Source organism: Anas acuta, chromosome 6 (assembly GCF_963932015.1).
Source record: "Anas acuta chromosome 6, bAnaAcu1.1, whole genome shotgun sequence".
NCBI lineage: Eukaryota > Metazoa > Chordata > Aves > Anseriformes > Anatidae > Anas > Anas acuta.
Window position 1 is genome coordinate 31,169,810 of NC_088984.1, and position 26,065 is coordinate 31,195,874.

At 46.3% G+C, this 26,065-nt stretch overlaps 2 protein-coding genes across 9 annotated transcripts in view; both read right to left on the reverse strand.

The window, feature by feature from the left end:
- Positions 1–22,686, reverse strand: part of VWC2L (von Willebrand factor C domain containing 2 like) — a 38,607-nt gene extending 15,921 nt beyond the window's left edge. The window contains exons 1-3 of one of the 4 annotated variants that reach the window (XM_068686342.1): positions 22,530–22,686; positions 20,126–20,592; positions 3,819–3,948 (exon numbers count right to left, since the gene is read on the reverse strand). In XM_068686342.1, the coding sequence (XP_068542443.1) occupies positions 3,819–3,948; positions 20,126–20,536 (541 nt within the window). In that variant the 5' untranslated portion in view covers positions 20,537–20,592; positions 22,530–22,686. Of the gene's footprint in view, positions 1–1,683; positions 3,738–3,818; positions 3,949–20,125 lie in introns of those variants that run through there. The other 3 variants (XM_068686343.1, XM_068686344.1, XM_068686345.1) reach the window with 3 other exon arrangements.
- Positions 22,687–23,574: 888 nt separating this feature from the next.
- Positions 23,575–26,065, reverse strand: part of SPAG16 (sperm associated antigen 16) — a 393,156-nt gene continuing 390,665 nt past the window's right edge. For all 5 annotated transcript variants that reach the window (XM_068686339.1, XM_068686338.1, XM_068686337.1 and 2 more), the window contains one exon: positions 23,575–23,938. In XM_068686339.1, coding sequence (XP_068542440.1) covers positions 23,760–23,938 — 179 coding nt within the window. In that variant the 3' untranslated portion in view covers positions 23,575–23,759. The remainder of the gene's footprint in view (positions 23,939–26,065) is intronic.

A 26,065-nucleotide genomic window follows, 5' to 3' on the forward strand; every position in this document is an offset into this window, starting at 1 on the left:
TTGTACTACATGTTGTCCTGGGGATTAACTTTTTTTTTTCCCCAACAGCTGTAGCCCTTGAGCTCTTCTCTCTGCCGATCTAAAAGGATGACCACAGGGACTGAGACTAAGCTAAAATCTTTTCATCACACCGAGACGTGGCACTGTAATGTCTTCACTGCTTTGGTAGAAAGAAAAAGCTACTGGATGGAAGGAGAAAAAAAAAAGAAAAAAAAAAAACAAATTACAAAAAAGAGGGATTTCGGTCATTTAAGTGGGACTGTCAGCTTGTGTTACCCTCATGCATTTGTGAAACTGAACTTTAATTGACTGGCTGCGGTGGAGAGCTGAAAGATAAAATCGTGGTCTCAAGATGAGCAGACAGCTTAAAATGTTGTGATCCTCATTCATTAGGATGTGTCAGAGGGGTTGGGAGGGGAAGAGGCACAGCAATGACTGTTATTCTCTCACATGAAGTTACCAAAATGTTAGAGGGAAGCAAAGGCTGGCTCCACTCTCGAAGCTACATCCAAGAAGAATACAAAAAAAATGTGCTCATCTGGTTCCCTGAGACAACCCAGACTATCTTGGTGCCTACTTATTTCTACCACTTTGCAAATTATTTCATACTATTTGTGAAGGATAGAGTCAAAATACTCTGGGGCCGGTCCTCTTTAACATGGGGCCGGTCCTCTTTAACATTGGGGCCGGTCCTCTTTAACATTGGGGCCGGTCCTCTTTAACATTTGGGGCCGGTCCTCTTTAACATCTTCATCAATGATGTGGATGACGGCATTGAGTGCACCCTCAGTAAGTTTGCAGATGACACCAAGCTAGGTGCGTGTGTCGATCTGCTCGAGGGTAGGAAGGCTCTGCAGGAGGATCTGGATAGGCTGCACCGATGGGCTGAGGTCAGCTGTATGAAGTTCAACAAGGCCAAGTGCCGGGTCCTGCACCTGGGGCGCAATAACCCCAAGCAGAACTACAGGCTGGGAGAGGAATGGTTGGAGAGCTGCCAGGCAGAGAAGGACCTGGGAGTGATGGTGGACAGTCGGCTGAATATGAGCCAGCAGTGTGCTCTGGTGGCCAAGAAGGCCAACGGCATCCTGGCTTGTATCAGAAACAGTGTGACCAGCAGGGCTAGGGAGGTGATCGTCCCCCTGTACTCGGCTCTGGTGAGGCCGCACCTCGAGTACTGTGTTCAGTTTTGGGCCCCTCGCTACAAGAAGGACATCGAGGTGCTTGAGCGGGTCCAAAGAAGGGCGACGAAGCTGGTGAGGGGCCTGGAGAGCAAGTCCTACGAGGAGCGGCTGAAGGAGCTGGGCTTGTTCAGCCTAGAGAAGAGGAGGCTCAGGGGTGACCTTATTGCTCTGTATAAGTACATTAAAGGAGGCTGTAGCGAGGTGGGGGTTGGCCTGTTCTCCCATGTGCCTGCTGACAGGACGAGGGGGAATGGGCTAAAGTTACGCCAGGGGAGTTTTAGGTTAGATGTTAGGAAGAATTTCTTTACTGAAAGGGTTGTGAGGCATTGGAACGGGCTGCCCAGGGAGGTGGTGGAGTCACCATCCCTGGAAGTCTTCAAAAGACGTTTAGATGTAGAGCTTAGGGATATGGTTTAGTGGGGACTGTTAGTTTTAGGTCAGAGGTTGGACTCGATGATCTTGAGGTCTCTTCCAACCTAGAAAATTCTGTGATTCTGTGAAAATTATAAGCATTAGCCAAATATCAGCCAGTCAGCACAGACTGCAGCAGGAGGAGCTGAAAGCCCTCTGGGGGGTCCTGGCATCTCATCGCCACGGCCAGGCTGGGACATAAAGAGGGGCTCCCCTACAGGAAACCCCCACATAGATACCCTCAAGGGACAACCACTCCACCATGCCTCCTCTCCCCTTCATCCGCTGCCGACTCAGAGCAGCAAGAACTGATCCCCATAGACCCCCCGAGGTGTGCAGGCTGCTCTTAAGAGGATGTTAAGAAGTATTTCCTTGCCTAAACCAGGTTTCAGAGAACTTTATAATTTTGTCTCCAACAGATGAGTAGAGAAATTTGGCAAACCCATGGACGAAGCCTTCGGGCATCTAGCTGAGGGTCTCCATCACTACACCTTGCCCTGAGCCCCTTCTGCAGGTATCTGATTTTCTTCTTTCCTCCTGTCTTCCTCTCTCCCATCAGTAGGAGCTACTCCTTTCCCTGTCCTCCAGGCTCTGTTTTTGGAAGAAGGATGCTGCCCACTCCTGGTCACCGGGATGCTGGGGGCTAGAGCCATCGGCCCCCAAAGTCCACCAGACATGGGGGAGTCTGGTTACTGGGGGAGATGGTCTTGGTGGTGGAGGGCTGGTGGGGAAATCCAGCAGCTCCTGGACCTCTGTGAAGCCACCTTTGAGTCCACACTCCTGGGAAGCCCGAGCAATGTTCACAGCTTGGATTTGTGCAATGTGAACCAGGTGGGAAGGAACTGGCAAGGGAGGGGGATTCAGCACAGTGCCCAGTAAGCAATGGGAACACAAAGTCTAAAACCACACCAACAGTGTTTATTTGGGTGCAAATGAGACTGAGCTATGGTGACAGACACCAGGATGGCCAACCCAGCCTCTCCTGATCAGCACGGTGCCTCATGACAGCCTTTTTTTGTGCTCTTGTTGAATGCGATGGGAAACTTTGCACCCAACCACAGTGGGCCACATGCAGAAATGGTTAAAACACCCTTTTCTCTGAAATTCACTTGCAACAAACTAATGAAATTCCCTACGGACATTTTTCTGCTTTCCAACAGACACACAAAATTCTAGATTATACCTTTTAAAATATTTTTGAGCATGGTTTAATATAGACCTCTGGATTTCAATACCATTGGCATAATTTCCCAGACTGCTCAGAATTGTTCCAATTCCTTTAGTAAAAATGTTTTGGATTTCCAATAGTTTCATTTTCCCCTGTCTTAAAGAGCAGAAAATGTGTTGAAAATGTTATTTCTCTGAAAACATTTTCATTTGTGACCCAAAAGCAACCATTACTCTTTCATCCAGCAGTGGTGATGCATGTAAGAGGAAATACACATGGACAGCAAAGTCTAAACGCGAGGAGATGAGTCGAAGCAGCCACTTCTCACGTTAAGAAAGCCATGAAGTGGTTTATTTGAAGCCAGCCCCCCTCTTAATCTGTCTTCATATCTACATTAGGAGAAAGGTGCTTTTCCAGCGATGAATGTGCGTAAGGGCTGCGATACGAGACCTGGGAGACCTTGGAAACAGATTTATTTTCCAAAGAGGTACCTTCAGTCATCCCAAAGCCTTTCCTAGAAGTCTCGCTGAATCCTACCCCAATCCATGAAATCGCAGCACAGCAACGAGGGCCAATGCTACGTACAGAGATTCCAGCACACAACTTTTAATATTACGGGCTTAGCAGTCCCAGCTGGAGTTTGGCCATTGATTTCAATGAGTTTTCCCCTGGCCTTTGGTAATTAATAATCAATGGATTCTTAATTTAGGGACAAAGGCTCTGCTCTTTCCTTACATACTTGATTTCATTTGGGACAATGAGAAAAACACAAAGACATGAAATGACCATGACTGATATCAGGACTTAATCCTATAATGCCTTACTTAAGCCAGCAATCCCAAAACTTTCAATGAGATGACACAGGCCAGGAAGGGGAGCCTACATTTTTGTAGCTGTCATCTCATAACCAAAGCCCACATACCTGGAGGAGTAACAGCCCCAACCAACGCCAGTCTGTGCCAATGGAAGCGAATCTCCTGGCAATGCATTGGTAATGACATTTTAAGAAAATGTTTCCTTTATATCTCTTTGTTAAAGCCAATACAGTACTTTCTTACCATTTTTGCAGACCGGACAACACTGCTCTGGTTCATAGACTGGGTTGACACACTCGGGAACTGCGCAGTCTGCTACAACACAGTGAACTTCATTGCTGGGCTCGCAGCGACACCATTCGCATGGCGAGGGCTAGGAACAAATCTAAAATTAGCCCGTTTCCTCCCGCAGCTCACAAGTTTGCAACATTTCTAGCTTGCCATAAGATAAACACATCAGCGTTTAATACTTCTTGACTGCATTCATTCATCATGGGTAAAAACAAATTAACCTATAGGACAAAACATCAACATCGGAAATAGGCAACCAGAACATTAGAAAAACCAGCAAGCATGGTATTTGTTTTCTCAGAGAGGGTGTATCTTTTGCCAGGCTTTAGGTCTTGTCAGTAAGAAGCCTGAGCTGCAGGAACCAGGTCTAAAAGAGGTTTGATGGAGCGACCCACCTGCTCGCCTGACACTGCACACCTCCTTAATATAACCATCGGATCTGGCCCCAGCCCCACTCCTACCTGCTTTAACGAGGTTTGTGAGAAAGTGCCTCATGCTGTGAGTAATTAAGAGCCTGAATAACTCTGCTGAAATCAGGGAGTCTTGGATTAAAGTGCCTAGCTAAATGGTTTAGTTTCAGCTCCATCAATTCACAGAGGAATCTATCTACCTCCAAACATACAAATGGTACAGTTGTTGCTGCCTCACTCTAGAAGAAGATGTGAAAATCTGTTGAAAAATAGAAAGGTCAGTGTTTGGGGTTCCCCATATCCTTATGTGTTTGCAAGTGTGTTGAAAGAATGGCAACAGAGCTAAGAAAGGACAACAAGAAGGGAACGTGAAAGGAAAATTCACGTTCCTTTCAGTAGGAAGGAAAATTCCTTTCAGTACCTGTGGGCTCAATACCTACCCCCCAATTCCTCAGCTATGGTAGCTCCATCGCTAACACTTGAATGAGTAAATGTGGGTATTGGAACAAATGCTGCTTTCTGTTGCATCAGTGGGAACTTGCAGCAATGGGAGTTCCTTCGTGCTCAAAACAAACAAGCGAGATGCAAACAAAAGGCGGCATCATCCCCAGGTGTTTCAAACCTCAGTGATGTGTCACTCACTTCTCCAAGACAGACACAACCCCACGAGCCCAGGCTCTGGCAGGTAAAAAGCTTTTCAGTGCACCTCTGAGAAGCTCCATATGTCTCGAGTCAAATAATTTATTCCCAGGAAATTCATTTCTACCTTAAAATGCACTAATTAAAGCTTCCCTTGCTTTGTCTCAGCATCTGCAGTCTATAATTCCTATCACCTCTCATTTGCTCACGGCTTTGGCAATTTAGATAAAATCAGCACTCCTTGAGCAAGGGAAGAAGTCTGTGGAGGTGGAATTCCTCTCTCTAATTATCTTTCCTCATTCAATCCTGCTTTGATTTCTGTCTGAAACACCAGGAATCTAAATTCATTTGACTGACATTTCTTATTCGAGGCTATTTAATACGAAGAAACAATGCAGAAGGAAATAGACAGAACTATTTGCTGAGGGATCAATAAGAAAATTGCTGCTTTGTTTTTACTCATTTTAATCGCTAATTATATGGAGCAGTAGAACGAGATCTTTGGATTTGTGGAGGATTTCACTGACGTATCCTTCGCTTTTGTCCCCGTCTCCACTACTCCAGTAGCTGCAATCCTAAGAAGCAGTGCGACGTGCTGCTGGGGCTGCCGCCCCATCTACTGCTCGAAGATGATCAGCAGATGTAGAAGATGCCCCTGAACGAATGTGCAGCTGAGTAAATGAGACATGACACGCACATCTTCTGCTATTGTGTTGTCGGTGTAACTTGAAAATGACACCGTAATAAACCGTGATGTTGCTTGACACCAAAAGCAGCTTTTCAGGAGGGAAAAACTGAGCACAATTATCAAAATAGAAGTAGGCCTCGGCAGTACAAGGAGCACACGGCCAGCAAATGAAAAGGCTGCAGTGGCACGAACTACAAAACTTTTCTCAGCCACCTTTTCTTCGCAATCCCATCAAGTTCAAACTGCATGGACTTGCCTCCAGGACTTTCCTTCCTCGATCTGACCATCTTGCTCATGTGCCCCTTTGCTGTGGCTCTCACCCAGCTCCGCACCTCCACGGGCGACTCAGCCCTTCCTGCCCACTGATTTTATGAACACCTCAGCACTTTCTCCCACCAGACGTGTTTTGGGATCTTATTTCCAGACCCCTTTCAGAAAGCACTTTGCCCCAGGTGCACTGATTAATCTGATTTATGGGCCATTTCCCCTGGAGCTGCACTTCCCGTGCAACGACTATGGGATGCAGGCCAGAAAAGTCCTCTCTTTATCTCCATAGGCAAGCAGAGTACCAACAAACTGGGAACCAGTGAAGGAACTGGGAACCAGGGAAAAGATATCCCAAAGTTTTGCTTCCTGATCCTTTCATCTACTTCATTTGCTCTTATTTTTCTCCAGACCATGGCAATTACTCGTTTGATTGTTAAGGGACCCACTAGGCAGCTCTGCCAGTCTTCACAAGTTCCAGAATCTGGATTTCAAGTTTTATCCCCCACGGAGCAGGGATGCTTTCCATCACCAGTTAACAGCAGTCCCTGAAAAGAAACTCCCATCCCTACTGAGAAACGAAGCTGAGAAAATACGGAGAGTTTCTGAAGTATGAAGGAGAAAGGACACAAATCAGAGGCTCTGCCATTCCCACATGGACAGAGCAAACACTTTATTGGTGTTCCTTAAGGTGATATTCTGCAAAAAAAGGCTAAGATTAAAGGATCATAAAAGGCTTGTGCCAGAAGGTGATTTACACACTCCACCTGTCCATGGCACAATAATCTCTTGGAAGACTCTCTGGGGAAAGATTTGTTAGGAAGGATTTCAGGACATTGAGAGATATCAGTGCAGAAACTTTCTTCTCAGCGTTGCCTGACATGAAAGGAAGTTTGCAGTGCCCAGCTGGACACAGACACACACCCACACACCAGCTGCACCCTACACCCTGACGCTTCAAGGTGTGTTTTGGGCAACGGACGTATCATGAAACCAGAGGCGCAAACCTTTTGTCGAAGGTAGCAGTACCATTACTTAGGAAAACCAGTGCAAAGCACCTAACACAGCCTTTTCACCCAATTTTCACTGGTGACCCTCAGGAGAACTGGTGAGGAAATTCCTTCTTTGGTGTCACTGTCTGTGCAGGGGCTGACACAAGCCACGTTGGGAAGAAGATGTGACTGATACCTGACCACCATTTGGGACCTTTTGTGAGCAGAGGAAGTGGGAATCAGCACCAAAATGCCCTTATCAGTCTCAGCACTGGTTCTGCTTCACCTCTCCTCCTACCTGTCACTTCGAGAGAGCACAGAAGCACAAACAAGGACGCAGACCCTGGACACCCTTGCTTATACGCCTCACCTAAGCTCACAGACCAACTGCAAAGCCTTGGTCTCAGGTGTTGTCAAATGGGAAACATCTGCAGCTGGCAAAGTTCATTAACAAAGGAAGAGGGAAGGAAAATTAAAACAGAGAATAGAGAATACACATGACTAATAAAGATTTTATGTGCCTGAGCACATAATGATAAACTTGATGGATGACATAAACAAACAAACAAAAAAGGCAGCAAAGGAAACACAATGAGAACCAGGATACACTGTGAGCAGGGGAAATCAGGAGGCCAAACCAGATGTGGATACCGTATCTCCTAATCTTTACTCTTGCTCCCATCCACACACCAGCTCTGCACCATTTTCACCCTCTCTTTGGGAGCAAGTGCCAGCACACGTAGGAATTAGACTTGCTAATGTCATCCAGCCACTCCTCACGGTGAATGGGGGCTGCCTTTCTTACAGGGCTGGGACCACAGCTCCTTCCCTAGTCTGTAGGATTCATAACCTCCAGAAATGTCATACCTCTCAAAACTCTATGGCTGAGGGCTCGAGTCATCCAAAAAGCCTGGTGGACAGTGAGAGATCGCACAATCAAACAGTTCTTCAGGAAAATAGCCTAAAACGCAATCCCTTCTAAACTTGAGAGAGAGGTGGTGAAAAGAAAATAGCAATATGAATTCAAATCTCATGTCTAGATCTACACTTTTATGCTTTTCTCCAGATGAAGAGATCTCAATCAAACCTAGCCTAAACCAAGGCAGCGGGTACAGTCACACAGACAACTGATCACACAGAACTTTTTAGGTAAGATCACAGAATTCTGTGATTCTGTGATCTTGCAACAAGTTTCTGCAGGCCTAAGCTTTTCTGCACCTGAGACATCTCAGCTAGCCCCTGAAATCTGGTTGTCCCAAATGCTCGCTGAACTTCACCTGTATTTCACTCTTAGCTCATGCCTTGTCTACAGCTACAGTATCCTAAGCCACCTCTCTGCTGCCCCAAACGGGAAAGATCTTTCTGTAACATGCAGATTGCCCTGCAGAAGCTTATTACTGACTAGGAATAATTCTCCCTGAGTGGATGGAGCAAACTTATATGTAAGAAATATTGTACTGCAGCTCTCCTCCCTGGCTCCAGTAAGGATTTCTGTCTGTGTGGGCTTGTCAGTCACTCTTTGCTGCTTCTACATAAAACCCTCTAGGGGTGCAAAGGGAGTTATTTTCCTAAGAAAAGTGAAAAACTTCTCAGCAGACATCTGATTGATACTTTTTTTTTTTTTTACCTGTTTGTTCTGCCAGTCAGAGGCGATTTTCCTTTTTTTTCTTTGCTCTGCTTGCAGTCACCAGGCTAAGCATCCTGCTGCCCTTCCACAGGTCCCCAAGCACGCTCATTTCAGTCCTGTATGAGGGCTCTCACGTATCTTAGAAGAGCTCTCAGGCCAAGTTTTAAGGCTGCAGACTCCTGCCACCAGCTGTGATTAATCCAGCTGGCTTCACTCAGGTTTGGGTGAAGCTCCTGATTTCCTCCAGGCACAGTTATCACAACCACTCCCTTCACTTTGGAGCCCTCCTTGCCCTTTCAGGACAAGACATCCAATTGCAGAGTACTTGCTCCATAGCTGAGTTTTCAGCCTGGTGGAAGAAGGTCTATACCTTTGTTGGAGCCAGCACGCAGGCTGCTCAAAGCTGCAGCAAATTCTTGCAATTAACCCCCAGTCATCGTATCCGAGGCTTATTCACTTATTAGGATTTATTGGGCTGCTCTCTTCCCCCTTCTTCCTACACAAACTGGCCAAGCTTGGAGAGGATATTAGTGCAAGAATGCCCCATGATCCCAGATTCAAAGACTTCATCTTATTGACCAGGTCCCAAGAAGTGGTCATGAAAGGACTGTGTCTTTGTACTGTCTGACTATTGCACGACAGCCCCTTATTGATTACACGCAGCTACCGGCAAACAACTACAGAGCATTACGAACTCAACACCTATTATATCACAAATACTTGACATTTCTTTTGAGGAAGGAAACAGAAAGGCTCCATGGCAATGTTTACAGCCACCTAATCATGTTACAATAGACACGTACTGATCATTGCCCCGGGGCTGCTCGAGTTTGTAGAAGACAATCTAAGTATTTCCACTGAACTGAACAGACCTGCTGTTGGGTCCTGCAGTGCCTTCCACAGTCAAACAGGTATATTTACAAAACAGGCAGAATGACTGCAGAGATCTGCTTGGTTGACTGGAATCTGAAGAGGCATAAAACAAACCGAGGAATTATCCCAGTGGAGTTTCTTTCCGAGCCCCATGGAAACTCAAGGATCTGTCAACCTAGAGCCAATGCAAAGAAGATGCCAGGACTCTGGGTACCACTGGAAGCCTCAATCAAGCATGTTAGCTCACCGAGAAGGAACTGGTACATAAGTATAGGCCTTTTCTAGGTTATATTGCAAAAGGTAAAAATGCACAGGAAGGAAACCTGAAGACCACCATCGCTGCCCGTTTCTCCATCTTTTGTGTTTTGAGAAAGTTTGTGGCAGCGCTCACAGGGATAACTGCCTTCAGCCTCTCTCTTTAGACAGACTCGACTGATGGCATCCTGCTCTGTGCAGATAAAACAGCAGGAAAAGCGGAGCAATGCAAAGTGAAGTCTGTCAAATTGGGCACTTACATCTTAAGAGGAGCTGTAACTTTTAATGACACAAAGGACAATGGCAATTCTGATGGAGATGATTTCTGTAGCTACAGTTTCAGGTGGTGAATTTATTGGCAGGAAGCAAGAGAACGAAGAAAGTTAAAAAGAACCTGATGAATAAAATCGGAGGAAAAAACAGTTTCCACATTACAGCTGAGGCGGGAAGTCATAAACCAGGGGAGATGAATAAAGAGAAACTGGGATAGCATTCATCGAAGATACTCCTGGAGTTGAAATTAGAATCATTTTCATTGTTATTGAAATTGCCTGTGATCTCAGGCAGATTAGCAGGAGATTGCAGGGAAGTTCAGAGGATACTCACAAGCGAGAAATTTTGCAGATGCCAAACTGCAGAGAACAGGCTGCGTAGCGAGTCCCACCTGAAGGCGAGATGGAAATTTCTGTTCTGGACTGCTCAATTTGTCTTTACTATGAGCAGCACATAAATAACTGCCTAAATTATGTTAAAAGTTTGGTAAAAGGCTTTGTATTTGTATGCATGCACTAATAGAGTAACTGGCATGGGGCAAAAATCACCATAATTTTTGTCACTTAAAAAAAATAAAATCATCCATCCAGCTATCGGAGACACAGCATCAATTACACTCTGGCAACTGCGATGACTTGGGCTTTCCATTGGTGGAAAGTTGCTCAAATAAACAACCCGGTGAATGATTATAGCCAAGCACAGAGACGGAAAACACCATCAGGTTGCAAATGACTCTGCAACAGGAAAAAAGTACTAAGTCATTAGATAATTTATTTGCAGTGAAAAAGTGGAGCTGTATCCGGCTTATATGGAGAACCAGCAATACAAATGAGCTGTGCCATCCAAAATTTGAAAAATGCTTGCACCATACTGCAGATGGGCTGAAACAAGGAGCTGGATCCCAAGGAGCAGCAGAGCTGATGCCGAGAGGAGACCCTGCTTTCCTAAGGGACCCCAGCACGCAGACACACAACCATTGCCAACGTAAGGCTGAAATGCCATGACAAAACTCTCACTCAGTGGGAAGGACGAGACAAATACATTACAGAAAACATTTTCTACAGGTGGTGATTCCACTCCATGCTCAATGCAGTCGCACCATGGCGAGGTTGAAGATGACTCGCCTTATTTTCTTCTTTCTTTCTACAGATGCTGCAGCTCTTCAACCAAAGCTCACTTTTGGTTATCCCTAACTGGTAGCTGTCTACTCACAGCTACAGGAGTCTCTCCAGGCTTTGATACTGGAAATGGAAAAGCATCAAGATGCTGTAACCCCCACCCAAGTCATGTATGTTTCTCCCCCCATAATCCCAGAGCATGCCTGTCCATAGCTGACATGACATTATCCTTGTCATCCTCCTGTGAAACTGCCTGGGGAGCTATTCCAGATCCGTCAGCCAGATGAAGCAGAGAAGCACAGATGTGTCCAACTGTGGGCATCCTGGGCCCACATCAGATGATTCAGGATCGTGATGGCATTAGGAGCTTTGGACTCATACATTTGCTATGTGTCACACAAACTGATGGCTTTATAAGGCTCCTGGAACCAGGTCTGGGTCTGACAGAGTCACTCCTCCAGTAGCTGACAAGACAGAAACCATCCTGAGCCGAGCCCTGGCCCCTTTTCCACGGGTGCTCTGTATCTGCAGTCCCATTTGCTTTTCTCCCTCGAGAGCAGCAGTGGAGCTTTCCATAACAACATGACTCTGCACTTCTATAGGAACGCTCCCTTTCTTTTGATATATGTCTCATTTTGTTCCTGACAATAGTTGTACCTCGCGTACCCTGGGGCTGAGGGAACCGAGGTCTGTATTACTTTGGTGATAATTTTTATGGCTCTATTACGATAGTTTTTTAGTTCAGACATGCCCAGTGCACAGGGACCAGGACTCCTTTCAAAAGGTTACAGCTATGACAGATGGGCCTGCAGCTCAAACGGGGGATGCACAGTCCCATTCGGACACGGGCAAAATGTCTGTGTGTGCTTCACATTTGTTAAGCTCCTTTTAATATCAGGAGGGAAACCAAGCCCAGCTGGCAGCTTTCTGCTCTCTGTTCTCTTCCTGGCTGCTCTTGCCGCTGCCAACGCAGCCACGTCAAGGGGAAATCCCCCTGGGGCAAGGGGAAGGGACCCAAAAAAGCTGATCCCTTTCACATGAGCTTCCCCTGCCTTTGAATTTGCTGTTTCCTTCTTCATTCATGCCAAAAGATGGAAGAAGTTGGTAAGATCAGCTCTACATGCTGATAAAATGCTCAATTTGTTTCAGGGAGGGATGTATAACGGAACCAGACGTCACTGGGGAGGAAAACTGCGTCTTGGTCCCTTTCCTCTTTCCCTCACAACATACCCAGATCACGGCTGGGTATCACTCAGGCAGCTGGAAAAAATCACCCTGGCTGGGTCAGGGCAGTCAAGGGAAGGTGGAAGGCTTCACAGGAGCTCCCTCAGGCAAATCCTTATCGGAGGTCAGCATCAAGCAAACTCCACAGAAGAGGATCTGGCTGGGACCAAACTTTACACCGGTGCAACATCCCAAAGGGCCACCTGAGATCCACGGAGCTGCAGCAGCTCAGAGCAGCAGAGGACCTGCCCCCAGAATAAAGCAGTTCTTTACTCTTAAAGGGTATTTTCCAAATTGTCCCATCAGCACTTTGCATGTAGGATGTTTACTATGGGGAAAACAGCTCCCCTGTACCTGATGCACATGTATGCACAGCAGGGAAGGCTGATCTACCGGGCTGCCCTCAACAAACAGGCCAGAAAACCCCCTTAACCCTGTGCTGGTGTCAGGAAACCTGGAAACATCTCACCGCCCTGGCAAAGGAGAGCTGGAATCAGCTCCTTGCTCAGGTCAGGAAGCCACGGGGCAAGGGGGATGCCTTCTTCTGCCACACATCACTGGTAACAGGAGCACAGGGATTCAGCATGCGACTTGGCTCCGGTGGTGAGCAACACTTTGGGGGAGAAGCAGAAGTTTTCATTCCTATTGCCATTGCTTAAACCATCAGCAGAAAAGGCAGCAGCCTCCAGGAAGTGTCTGGCCCACAGGGAATGCTACCACATTTAGTTGTGAGCACCAGGAGGGAAGGATGTGAAATGAAAATGGGTTTTATTCCCCAGTCAGGGTTTGAATAAGTTGTTTGTGATGAGAGGATACATGGAGTTAACCCCCTGTCAAGAAGGTTTTCCTGCCCAGGATGACCACAGGCAGCCAGACTGGGAGATACCCTCCTCTGAGCAGCTGTTTCAAATCCTGATGCTCTCCTAAGCAAGCTGAATTTCTCATCATTCCCCAAGAATCCTCTCTCAACTGCACTACAAAGAGTAAGGAAGCCTAATGCCACGTGTATTTTTATTTTGTAACTAGACTGAGCATTGTCATTAGCTGACTTATCTAATTATAGTTTAAAAAACAATATCTAGGATAATTATCTAATTGAGAATTATTTCTAATGAATGCAACTCTGCATAAAGCACATTCCAGTAGCAACAAACACACACCTGCACTTCCCCTTGCTCTGGTAGGGAATGGTTGCCTAAAAATGTCTCGCCCATCACTTGGCAACGTTTCTACATCCTTACTCACAGGATGACGAGCAGAGGACCTCGTGTTCACCGCCTCTAAAGAAGTATCTTGGATCCCAGGGAGGGACATAGCTTGGGCAGGCCAAGGGACAAACATGTCTCTCTTTGGCCTCCCTGAGCATCACCTGGAAGCTTTAGAGTGGGTTTTGCCTTTTCTGGGCATGCAGCTAGATATCCTCTCTACTGGTAGCTCTCTGGACATCCCCCAGTTCTGGAAGCAGCACTGATGGGATGTTTCCTGGAGCAAAACTCTGAAAGCACAGCCACAGCTTTGGCGGTACAAATGTTGGGCATGTGTTCATTCCTGGGTCAATTTTACTGGAAAAATCCCAATCCCTTGGGTTTGCATGTACAGGCCAAATTCTGCACGGCCCCGAGGAATGACAGACTGTGATTAAAACAATTCCTGGTGATTCTGCATCGTGCTGATGCTTGAGCTTTGGGTCTCATCCATTTCAAAGGGGAGCTTCTGAGAGAACATGCTTGTAGCGCACCCACTGCCAGTGAGCTGTGAGCTTTTGAGCTCTCCATATATCCCTTTAAGCTGGGGAAAACAACAGCATGTTTTTTTTTTTTTTTTTGTAGCCAAATTCTCAATACAGCCCATTATCTTTTACCTATTATAATAACATACTCATGCATGATGTAATATGTATGTTACAGAATCAGTAGCTAAGCTTATAGTATGGTTTAAAAAACAGCTATCACCACAGATCGATATATGACATGCCTATCTATTTTAGCATGTTTTCTTGGTACGAATTATGACAGAAATACAGTAAGTCAGTAATTTCAGATTCCTTTGCGTAGACATTGTCACTGTAATTTTGCCAGGAGGGAGATAATAAATCATACTTTTCCATCTGACTGATGTTCTGTTTCCCCTGTCTGATTTCAATGGCTGTGTGCTATCTTGTGAGCTGGCATTGTTCACGGCTCCTTTTATTAAAGCGCAGGCACGTTATTGAAATTTCTTTTGTATTATGATTTTCTAGCCGTACGTGAAATTGCAGAACACACAAGAAGGGAAAAAAAAAGCCCCATTTGTTTGAGTCATAATAGGAAAACGAAACAAACTGCTGTACACATCTTGGGGAGGAAAAAGCTAATATTAAAATATGGGCCCCATGCTGGCTTGGGTTCGTAATCGGTGTCTTGTAATTTACGAGCGAAGTTCTAAAAACTACTAGTGATTTGGATCTCTGGTTATGTGCTACCAAAAGGTTTTACTAATGCCTGTTCTTGCAGTTATTGGCCTGCGACTATCTGAGCGTTTGCTAAGATGCACCAGGAAAATGAACACTCATAGCAGAGAGGAGAAAGCTCAGGAAGAAACTCTCCACTTTTTTTTTTGGCGGCCTAATGAAGATGGAAGGAGTTGTGCCGCTGCTATGAAGTGCAGAAGCCACCCTGCAGTTCACCTGGGAAGGGCTCCAGGATGGGTGAAGCCATCACTTCTTGTGACACGTGGCTAAAATTCCCCTTTACCACCCACCCTAAGTGCCTCGTGGCTGCTGTGGCGTGAGGACAGACGTCCCCAGAGCATCCCAGGCACTTCTTGCCCTTACCTGCCCTTGCTCTCCAGGGCTGCAGCTGCCTCCTGCTGCTCACCTAACAGCACCGTCCCATCAGTAATGCCCTGGGAGCATCCCAGTGGCTTCATTCCTGTTTAACAAGGTGTAAGCAGTGGTCAGGGCATGGCTGTGGTTTGTACTGCTTAATTTCTACTTCTGGCATGGTTGCTGGGTGGGGGAATCGCTTTTTGTCTTCACTGCCTCCTTTCACCCAGCGGCAGAATGGCCACGCTGCATTTCAGGGGCTGAGCGATGCTGGGAGAGCAGCTGAAGGAGCTCGTGCCTCTGCTAACGCCTTTTGATGAAGGGTATTATTTTGTTAAGTTATATTAAGATAATTGCATTAATAAAACATTTTTTAAAGAGCATTAACCAAGGAGAAGGAGGTGCTGCTCTTCCAAAGTACAGGTTTCCATAATGAGCTGAGAATTAGTATATGATAATGCTATGCTTATACAGTCCCTCATTTATTTTGGATCCTGATTATGCCCCAAAGATCCCTGCTAGAGCTGTGATCCCTACTGTGCAAAGTGCTGTTCAAGAAGACATAAAGTCAGCAAGATACAGGAGCCCTGGCTGAAGGATTACAGGTGATACACAGACAGAGATACAGCGGAAGGAAACAACACGACAGAAAAATAGAGGAGAACCCCAGGAGTGAAACCCTGCCTCTTTTTAAGTCAGTGGAGATTTTGGCCTAGGACGAAGCTAAATATTGCCAGGAAGGCAAAGCTGTGATGCCAAGACCTCTCCCTTTCCCTCCCGAGGATAACTCACCCAAAGCCCTGCCAGGCAAACGGAGATATTTTAATGTCTGTGGCCACAAATCTACTGCTGTTGACTTTGAGAACCACGACACCATGCTATAGAAAACCACGTCATGGGGAGCTGCTGTCCTGCAAGGACAGGGAGCAGCTCCCAGCTGCTTGCTCTGAAATGAGGAGAACCTTTCAAGACATCAGCTTGACAATCTCTTGTGAACTCACGTTTTGCCAGATGTTCCGATAGGTGCGCAGAGGGTAGTCTGGCCATGCCTATATTCAGTGATGAGAGACCAGGAACTTCAGAGGGGATTACGGACAGACCAAACGGACAAACTGAACATTTGCAGAAGGCTCCCAACTGTGGCTACGAATGTACCATAACCCCTGCCACCAATCGTATTTATTAACCCAGGTAGGCACGTGTTTTTCTGCCTGTAAGTTATGCAGCAGTGTACAAACTACTCAGCACTTAGGAAAACTGTTGTCTCACTGACATTTGCACGATTTCTCCATCAGCTGCCAATGGACATTCATCACGCCGGCAGTATGCTGTCTCCTTTACTTTACATAAGTAAAGTAAAGCTGCTGTCTGGGAGTGTTCATTTAACACACAACCATGTGCGCTCCCAATAACCAAGCCCGCTTGCTGATTTATTTGCTTATTTTCTCTCCCCGGGAAGAAAGGGGAGGGTTGGCAACCTCTCTGAAAGATCCCTGCTTTACAGGCGAGCGTGGAGCACTGGGGACTTGGACCTTAACCTCCAGCACTGAAATCAAAACACAAGCAAGCTGCTAAGTGACCCTGAGAATCCCCACCAGATCTCTCCGGGGAAAGCAGCCGGACTGCCTGAGCCTTGCAGCATCCCTCACGCTGACCCTGAAGCCACTCATCACCCTGTGTTCACTCTGAGAGGGACTGGAGGAGACCCAGGAGGGCGGATTTGAGGCCAGCAAGGAGAGAAGTGGAAAATGAGGTTGGGAAAGAGATGGATGGAGCCCTCTAAAAGCAACCAGCCCTCCCCTTTGGCCTCAGCCTCAGCAGAAGTCACGGATAAGTCTCAGGCAAACCACGGGGATGAGGCAGGCTCCATATGGGCAGCTGGAGCCCAAAGCCCTCAGAGATCTCCTAGGACCCATCACAGAGCTGTGCAGATCCTACACGGGGTTACTAAGCCATCTGTAAGGGACCCAAGGTTTTACAAAGCACACAGAACGACTCCTAACAGCTTTAGATTTACAACTGAAGTTCAGTTCAGCGTTTCATTCGTACGCGTTAATGATTTAGGGGCACAAGCATAAACATTTGGACAGCTGTCGGAGCTAGATGGCTTGTTGTCATGTTTATTTTTTGTGCTTATGATTGCTATGAGTCGAAAAGATTAGAGGTCCAAAATCAGCCCACTAGAAGGAAGCTAAATATTCAGGAAATGGGTCTCTAGAACTACGCTTTTACCAAGAGATAGTCACAGCTATGGTCAGTGGTGAGAAAATAAAAGGATTAAATTGCATTTGGATTTCTCATTCCAACCCCAAACAGAAACCTGAAAACAAGATGGCAAAATTCTCCCAAATGGAAACCTCTCAAAAATTTTGATTTCCCACAGAAAACACAACCCTAATTTGTGCAAAGATCAGGCAGCTGAAATTTCCATACGATGAGTCAGTCCTGGCAGCATTAACAGCACAAGTATGGATGTTTGTATGCACACACACACAGACACACACTTGCAAAAGGTTTTTAAATGAAAGTTAATTTCAGCTGTAGCTAAGCAATGAAGAGCACTTCTACAGATGATGATTCAAAACCTACATATTAGCGAAAACAAATTGTAGGTGAAAGGGTTACAAGCCCACAAAAAATAGTGACTCTGTCTCCACTGGAAGAGGTCTGTTTTTGAGTCGGAATGACTGGGAAAGCCTCTCTTCTTTGGCAAAGCCAGAGCTCTGTGTGTGTGGCATGGGCTAGAGAAGCCTGCAGACCTTATGAGTCCAACAGGGTGAGAGAAGAGCAGCGCTCAGAGCCTATAAAACCTATGTATCTCCTTGGATTTCTTCTGTACAGATGGCAGGTAAAAGCTCAGGTACTTGGCTCTGGTGAGGCTGTACCTTGAGGGCTGTGTTCAGTTTTGGACCCCTCAGTACCAGGACATCAAGGCCCTGGAGCATGTCCAGAGAAGGACAACAAAGCTGGTGAAGGGCCAGGAGCACAAGTCCTGTGAGGAGAGGCTGAGGGAGCTGGGGGTGTTTGGTCTGGAGAAGAGGAGGGCTTTTCCAACCTGAATGATTGTGGGATTCTATTATCTATGTTCCGCTGAAGCAAACAGCAAAATCCCCAGATGCTTCAATGAAGTCAAGGTTTGGCTTTATAGCTGCAATTTCCTGAATCTTGGAAGTTCTTCCTTTCCTAGAGCATTTATAAACTCAGAGTTCATGGGTACCACTTTTTTTTTTTTTTTTTTCCAAAACACCCCTGGAAATGCACAGCAATTTTCTAATGCCTGAATCTCTAGGAGGAAAAGAGTTTCAATGTTTGTTCTAGGTAAACACATAGATTTCCAAAAGATCGGTTTCTGCCCTGTTGCACAAGGTAACAAGCTCTGTAAAACACGGGTCCAGCTCAAAAGCTCGACTGTGAAGTCAGTTAAATATGAAGGATCTCACGTGAGTTCTACATGAAGGCTACCACATGTGAGAATGCTGTGACCCCATCTACTGTGCCTTTTTCTGGGGACACTGGAGCTTTGCTTTCCACACAACACCCTGCAGTTGCTGAACGCAACAAACTCTGAATCAGATAGCTCTAACTCTCCTTAATAGCCTTTCTCCCCTAAATTCTGTTTCTCTGCCCTTTAATCCATTAACAAGCGGGATTATTTCTTTCAGAAAACATAATACTTCTGTACTTTTCTTCACATGGTAGAGATACTTTAACGGAAAGATCCATCTCATTGTTCTCCCAGTGCTTTCCTAAAATCTCACCAGAACAACTCATGATAGCTTTCATGTAAGGACCTGACCACATGCCAGAATTACGCCCAGGTGTGGGACACTTCCCCACTAACAAATCAAGACAACTCGAGCATGATATTTGTGGGGTGAAGCTGGGCTGGCCTTCATAGGGCAATAAGAACCTGTGATTCGGGCAGTTCACAAGATCGGCATCTTCATGTTCCTCTGCAAAACAGAGAACAGGTTGAGCTGGATGGCCCTTGAGGATACAGCCCTCATCTATTTGTTTTGTGCCTAAGACTCTAGACTGTCTTGATCATACTGAGTGATTCCAGCTGCAGACAGGCAGAAAAAGATGAACACAAACCATATATAATAGAAGAAAGGAAACAAACACTACCTTCACTGAAAAAGAAAAAAAATATCTGGTTTAAAGGGATTTGTAATCTATGTTATGAGAATTAGTGAAGCATTAAGACCTATATGGAAGTATTTTCATTGTCAGAAAAGAAAATAAATTTGCAAGTGTATAATGAGATTGGGCATACAGCCATGAAGAGTTATAGGCTGTTTTTAATTAAGGAGGTATGAATTTTAAAGCCACGTGACCTGGGAGCACAAACTCGTGTGTACCTATTGCCTTTCCGCACCCTGTACTTCATTGTGAAATCCTGTTTTCCTTAGCAGAATTGAAAACATGTAATCAGACTTACTAGAGTGAGAGATGTAGGTTGTGTAAATGGTGATGGCTTTTGAAAATCTAGTCTTATTTTTAAGATACATTCCAGAAGGATTTCTTCACAACTTTCCTAATAGGCACTCTGCTACTGTAATTAAATCTCAGCTTCTCTCTACCTGATGGTCATCTGCCTAGAAATTCATCTTCTGCCATTCTAGATAGCTTTACTACAGCTGCAAGGCAAATATTAAATACAGCTGCAACCTATTTACTTGCATTCTCATATAGTTATGAATCACAACTCTCAGTACCATGCCATCATTTTTTGTTATCCAAATTGGAAAAGGGGTTCCTAAAAAGCACCCAGCATTTTGGTTTACCACCATTTTTACAGATACCACCAGCGGTTCAACTTGGTTCATTCTATGAGCAAAGAGGGAAGCTGAGGAGCCACTTTGGAAGGCTGGCATTTTGCTCTGGGACTTTCCACTCATTGCTGGCCCTCACCAAGTTCACGTGAGGCTGGAGGTGGCAGCTTTCACATCAGCCTGAGCTACATCACAGCTAAAAAGACCTTTGCTTTTTATCTCTGATTAACAGCAATAAGCAAATACTGAGTGCCTTTGAGAGTCCCCAACAAGTCCTGTATCATACTAATATTAAATCCTGAAGTAAGTGTTTCATACCTTAAATTCCTCCAAGATTTTGTAATTTTTTCCATGATATTCACAAAAGTTTTTCACTTCTTTGCATTCTGGACAGCATCCATTGTGTTCCACTTTTGTACACTTTGGGTGGATTTTAGGGCATTCTGGTTGATCACAAACAGGTCCATCCTCAGTACAGACACAGGGACAGTTGGAATGTCCCGGAAAAAAACGTTCTCCCAGTTTGTACACAAAGCCACTGTCATCCACGCAGCCCTTCCCTCGGTAGTCATCAAAGATCAGGTTGTCATTACTGGAGGTCTGATCCCCTTCGTCGGCAGGGTAGTCTTCATGATTGATGGCAGCTGGAGTCACCAAACCAGGGATTACCAACAGAAGTATCCAGGCTTCATGGATATGTAGAGCCATCCCCCTCCTCGGCTTCTCCATGGGGTCTCAATGCCAGAGAGAAACAGCTGCTTCCATAAGGAGAACAGTGTGGTGGTCTGAAAACAAATATTTTTAAGTGAGAACAAACTCAAAATACTAAGGAATATTGACTACTAAAAGCCATTCTTTCAACCACCACCAAAAAATAAATCACTGCTTACAAAACCATGCAGATACCTATCTCTGTTTCATTTGAAATAAGCCTCTCCTCAATTATTTGTAATGAGACTAAAGCACATGAAATACATCAATTAGCCACACGTATAAGCATATGCCCACAAAATACCCCTATACAAACGGTGGCTCAGGGGAATCACCTGATTTTTATTTTCCTAATTCATGCAGTTGAGTTTTCTGCTGCACCAGAAGTTAAAGTACCTGCCTGAAACTGCAGTTTCGAGGGATCTGAACCCAAGTTTAAGCATGGTTTTAACCTCTTGCTGTAGCCACTGTCCCTCTGTGCTATGAGGAGGCTAGCTGGGCTACCAACATCACCCAGCCTGCGGCAGGTCCATATAATCCCAACAGAAAGCACGATGTAATCCACCTTCCCCATTATTCAGCATTTTAGGAATTCCCAGGGAGAAATGCTGAGAGCAGGATGATGTTAAATGCCTGCGTAGCGCATGAAGATGCTGAAATGTGTCTGTCTGCTTGGGCTGGAGCCTTTGGAAAACTTGGGGATCGATGCAGCACGGCCAGACTTTTGGAGAGCTTGGCTCGAGTGGCAGAGCCATGAAGCGACCCAGGGAGGGAGAAGCTTTGCATCACCCCCGGGAGAACCAGCGCCAGGAGCAGGCTCGGTGCCTGTGCCTTGGGTGTGCGATTGGCTGCCCGCGGTGCCACATCACTGCCACCAGCGCGCCGTCCTTCCTACCCACCGGCCAGCAGCCAGCACAGCGCCAGCAGGAGCATGGTTCCTGACCTATCTGAGGACCAGGTGAAGTACTACAGGAAACTTTTCGATGAGATGTGAGCCTTATGGGGAGAGAGGGTGATGGAGGGAGTTTCTGGCACTCACCAGAAACGGCTTGTTTGGATGTGTGTGGCACTGCTTCTCGTCCTCCCATCTCAGTGTGCAGACACACACACCATGCCCAAACATGCATTAGCCTGCACACACAGGAGAACACGTCCTCCCCCTCCACCCCCCAGGGAAGCATTTTTTCTGTATTGGGATTTTTGGTGGACTGCAGATTTTCAGCAATTAGTTCTCCTTAAATGAAGAAAAAAAGCAGCAGCAGCAGGAGAAGGCTTTAATCCTAGAGAAGCAGCTAAGGGATCCTGTTGACAAAGCAGTTTTTCCAAAGCCACAACAGAGGGAGACACCGGATATTACACAAGCTTTATCAAATTCAAAAGACATCTTCTTAATTGAAGGACTAGCTCCTTTCCCATCACAAGGGCTATGCAGCCTCTTACAACTATCAGCAATATCTGTCGTAACGTGTTGTTTGGGAATCAGGCGATTCATGCAGCTGCAGCTGCTTTACCCATCGCCAGAGCAGGGAATCTTGCCCACCTAAATGCTACAGGTAGCTTGCAATATTGCAGATTGGTGGGTGTTTAGGGGGAAAAAAAAAATCAAAAAGCAGGAGCAAATGAAGTAATTAATGTCTGAAGAATTGTGAAACAATCAGGGCAATGTGCTGAAGTGCGATGAGGAAGCTCTCCGAATCAAAAAAAAAAAAAAAGTTCTCTGAAGATCATAAATAAGACCGCTATATTTTGCTACAGCCTGTAGTCATCTGAGACGTCCCACAGCAACTCACAGACACTCAGCTCAGCGGCGATCCTGGAAATCAGACAGACTGCAGACGCCTCGTACGGACAGATTTCAACAAGTAAACAAATGCTGCTTTGCTCAGAATTAGTTTACAGCTGAACTTTCTCATCATTTCTCATCACGAGAGAGGCCAGGATCGTAGGTAAGTCTCTGAGTAAAAGGTTTCCATCCACCTTCCCTCGCCCCGAGTGAATAATTTACACTTACCTAATCAGGCTCGATCTGAAAGCTGAAAGGGGTCACAGGCCAACATGGACTAAAAGGTTAGACACAGATTAGTGAAAGCAGTTCCTCCTAATCACATTTTCAGTGTTGACTCACGGACAATCCCTTTTCCTCCACCTCCCATCGCCAAACACAGGAAAGCAGCAGCCCAGCAACCACGACATGAGAATTAAGCTTTAACCCAGTGTTCAGGATTCAAAGCGAGCAGCGGCGAGGCGGTCCAGAGGCAGGGATGCCGCGGAGAAACCCCGATGCCAGCAGCACAGTCATCGCGGCGAACTTGGGCTGGATTTCCTCAGGTCTTGAGTGGAGGGGGGGCGGCGGGAGGGGGGGGGGGAGAGAGAAAAAAATATATATATCCCCTCCCTATGCCCAGCGGATCTCTTGCGGTTCAGGATTTGCCACAGCGGGGGAAGGAGGGGGGAGAAGAGCGGGGAGGGGGCTGGTTAGGCAGTAGGCAGGCAGGGGGAGGGCGGAGGAGCCCCGCGGCCGGCGGGCCCCGCTCCCCTGCGGGGACTCCCCAGCCGGAGGGACGGGCATGGCCGCACCGCGTCCCTTATTATTATTATTATTAATAATAATAATTAATTTTTTTTCTCTCTCTTTTTTTTTTTTTCAGTGGGAAAAAAAAATAATAAAAAAGAGGGAATGGGGAAAAACCAATGCTAATCCAGCTGCGGAGCGCTCAGGCTGTGCTGCGCGCAGCCCCCGCGCCCCGCGGTCTGTCCGCGGGTGGCCCCGCTGCCGTCAGCGCCACGCTCCCCAATTTGGCCTCCTTCCTGCCCCGGCGGAGGCCGGAGAGGTTGCTGCATCAAAAATCCCACCTTGCTGCATTATTCAAACTTCACGTCTTCCCGCAGGCTGCAATTGGAAACGGGGAGCCGAGCGCTGGTGGCTCTGGCGGTGCTCCGCTCAAAATCGATCTCCTTGCAATTCGGCTGCTCTGTCATTAGGCGTCATTGTAAAGCTATTTCTGCAGGAGCAACCAAACGGGAGCTGCTGGATGTTGTGAAAAACAGGCAGAGTAAAGAGGGAGAAACCAGGGATTTTATTCGGATAAAATGCAGAATAATACTCCTCTCGGGCAATTATGCTCCCTGAAAACATTAACTACGGAAACACTTCACTAAGCCCTCTCTGCCACGCTCTCAAATCATTTTTCCCCCTGTAAATCCTTGAGGTTAAGGTTACGTGAAAACAGCGCGCTGGTCCTCAGGTCCAGAGGCAAAGCGTACCGTCGGCACCCCCCGAAAGCAGCCTCCTTGCCTTGTGATCGAAGGCAACGCTGTGCACTTCCTCCTCGCCGTGGCCCCGCAGGCTGGAGAGCTGCCCCAGCTCCAGGTACAGCACCTTCACGGATCCATCGCCGCTCGCCACGGCCACGGTGCGACCTGAAATTCAGAGCAAAGTTACCCAGGTTTGCGAAGGCAGCAGGGAGAGAGTGGTGCTGGAAGTTTGGGGCTCGCCACTTTAAAGACGAGCCACGTTCTGCGTGCTCCTGTTTTCGGAGATAAATGATGGGAAAGTTGGATAGATCAATGGTAATGAGATTGGGTTTCGGAGTGATTAAGTGAATCTGGAGACCCGGGCACGCTGCTCATTAGGCGCACAGCTATTCTACCTGCATTTGGATGCAATTATTTAGGGCCAGATTCCGACATGCAGGCTGAGCACCAGATGCTCTGCTGATAGCTGGAGGTGTCAGAATCAGACCACGCTGTTACGTTGCTTTTCTTGTACAGCACTGCAATGAAGGAAAGGGCAGGTTTTCAGCCAGGTTGCAGGGAGGTCAGGCATCTAGCTGAACCGAGTGCCTTGCTCCCTGAGAGCCTCATGGAAAAGCCAACCCAAATTAAATTTGGATAGAACGAGGTCCAATGGTAGAAAATAAAAAATTGGAAAAGGTTTTAAAGAGTTCTCAGCTTCCATGTGCTTATTTACGAACCAAATGGACTCGGTTTTCATCGCCCTCAATGAGGCAGAAAGTGTTTATAAGTTGATTGTCTTTCTGCTTAAATAACAGCACAGGTAACAGCTGGTAAGCGATACGTTTGAAGCACTTTTATTTATCCAGCCACCAGACACACACTCTCTCCTTTCAGAAATTAACTATAATAGTCATGAGTTTCACGTACAGAAAAAAAGAAAAAAAGAGAAAAGATCAATACATTCATTTCAGAGCAGATGTGGTCCTCCCAACAAAGAGAGCCTTGCATTCCAGTCATGATCTTGGGCAAACACCTTTTTCTATTAGGAGCAAGTTCAATATACCCTCCAAATGATTACAGCTCTTTTTATGTATCAGTATTTTCTCTCCGAAAGCAAAGACATCACCAGCAGACGAATAATTAATATTGACACTGACAAAGTCAATCAGACACTAAGGCCATCATTTTGGGGAAGATTATGAAAAAATGGGAGAGATTTGGGCCATTTTTAGTCAACCAAGTTTTTTAGTTATTTGCCAAGAGGCCAATGGGAACATATTATCCATCAGAAGTCCTCACAGTTTTCACCATGTGCAAGCCATAGGGGCTTGGGCATGACTACATGATGTACAATTTATCCCGGGAATATCTTGTCTGTCCTTCCATCCAAACTAACTCTTAACAACAATCTTCAAGACCCACTGGCTCCACCCGTGAAGTAAACAAATGCTGTTTCACCATTTATGAAAGCAAAGGCAGAGTCTAACCCAGCTTACAAATGCGCTGAGGATACTTAATCACGCGTTACGCTTAGCGTGGCCATGGATATCCGTGTGAGAAAGGCAACTAGAAAGTAGAGCTAACCATGATAAATATGCCCTATTTGCAAACCTTTATAACTACCCGGCTTCTTCGTCTAGAACAAAGCCTGACACAGCAAAGATCTGTAGGATGGATTGGAGTGTCCAAAGCAGCAGATGTGAATATTTATTATAAACTCTCTTCCAGCAAGTCTTTGCTGACAGAAGCATTGCATATGGATTTCACTTGCAGCCAGACTCTCCAGGCAGTCGCTGGGATGACTTCTCCAGGAGCCAAATAAATGCCATTTTGCCTGGAGCCCTGACACTGCAACAGCTGGGCAGGGGGTTAATGTCACTTTCAGCTTCTTCAGACCCGTAACGAACGCGCTCGTTAAAAACAGAGAGGGACAGTAGCTGCACAAGGTGCACCAGCAAACCGCTTGTGCCTCCCCGCGCCGGAGAAAGGGTTGAGGTTTTTGGGGCAGCCCTGGTGAGGATTGAGTCATTTCACGCACAGTTAGTGCCAGCCACGCCACGACGTGCTACGGCTGCCGACTACGAGCACAGCGACTTCCCTGCTCTCTGTAGCAGAAGGATGCACAAGGCAATGCGTGCGAGAGGGGAAGAGAGAGGGGAGGGGACGGCGCAAAATGAGAACATCTCATTTCTGTCACCCTTTATGTCAACGCTGATCTACGCGCTCGTAACAATTTGCTCATTATAATGTAAATTTACTCCCTCCTTCCTTCCAAAAGGAGATGTTTCTTTTTTGGAAAGAGGGAACAAA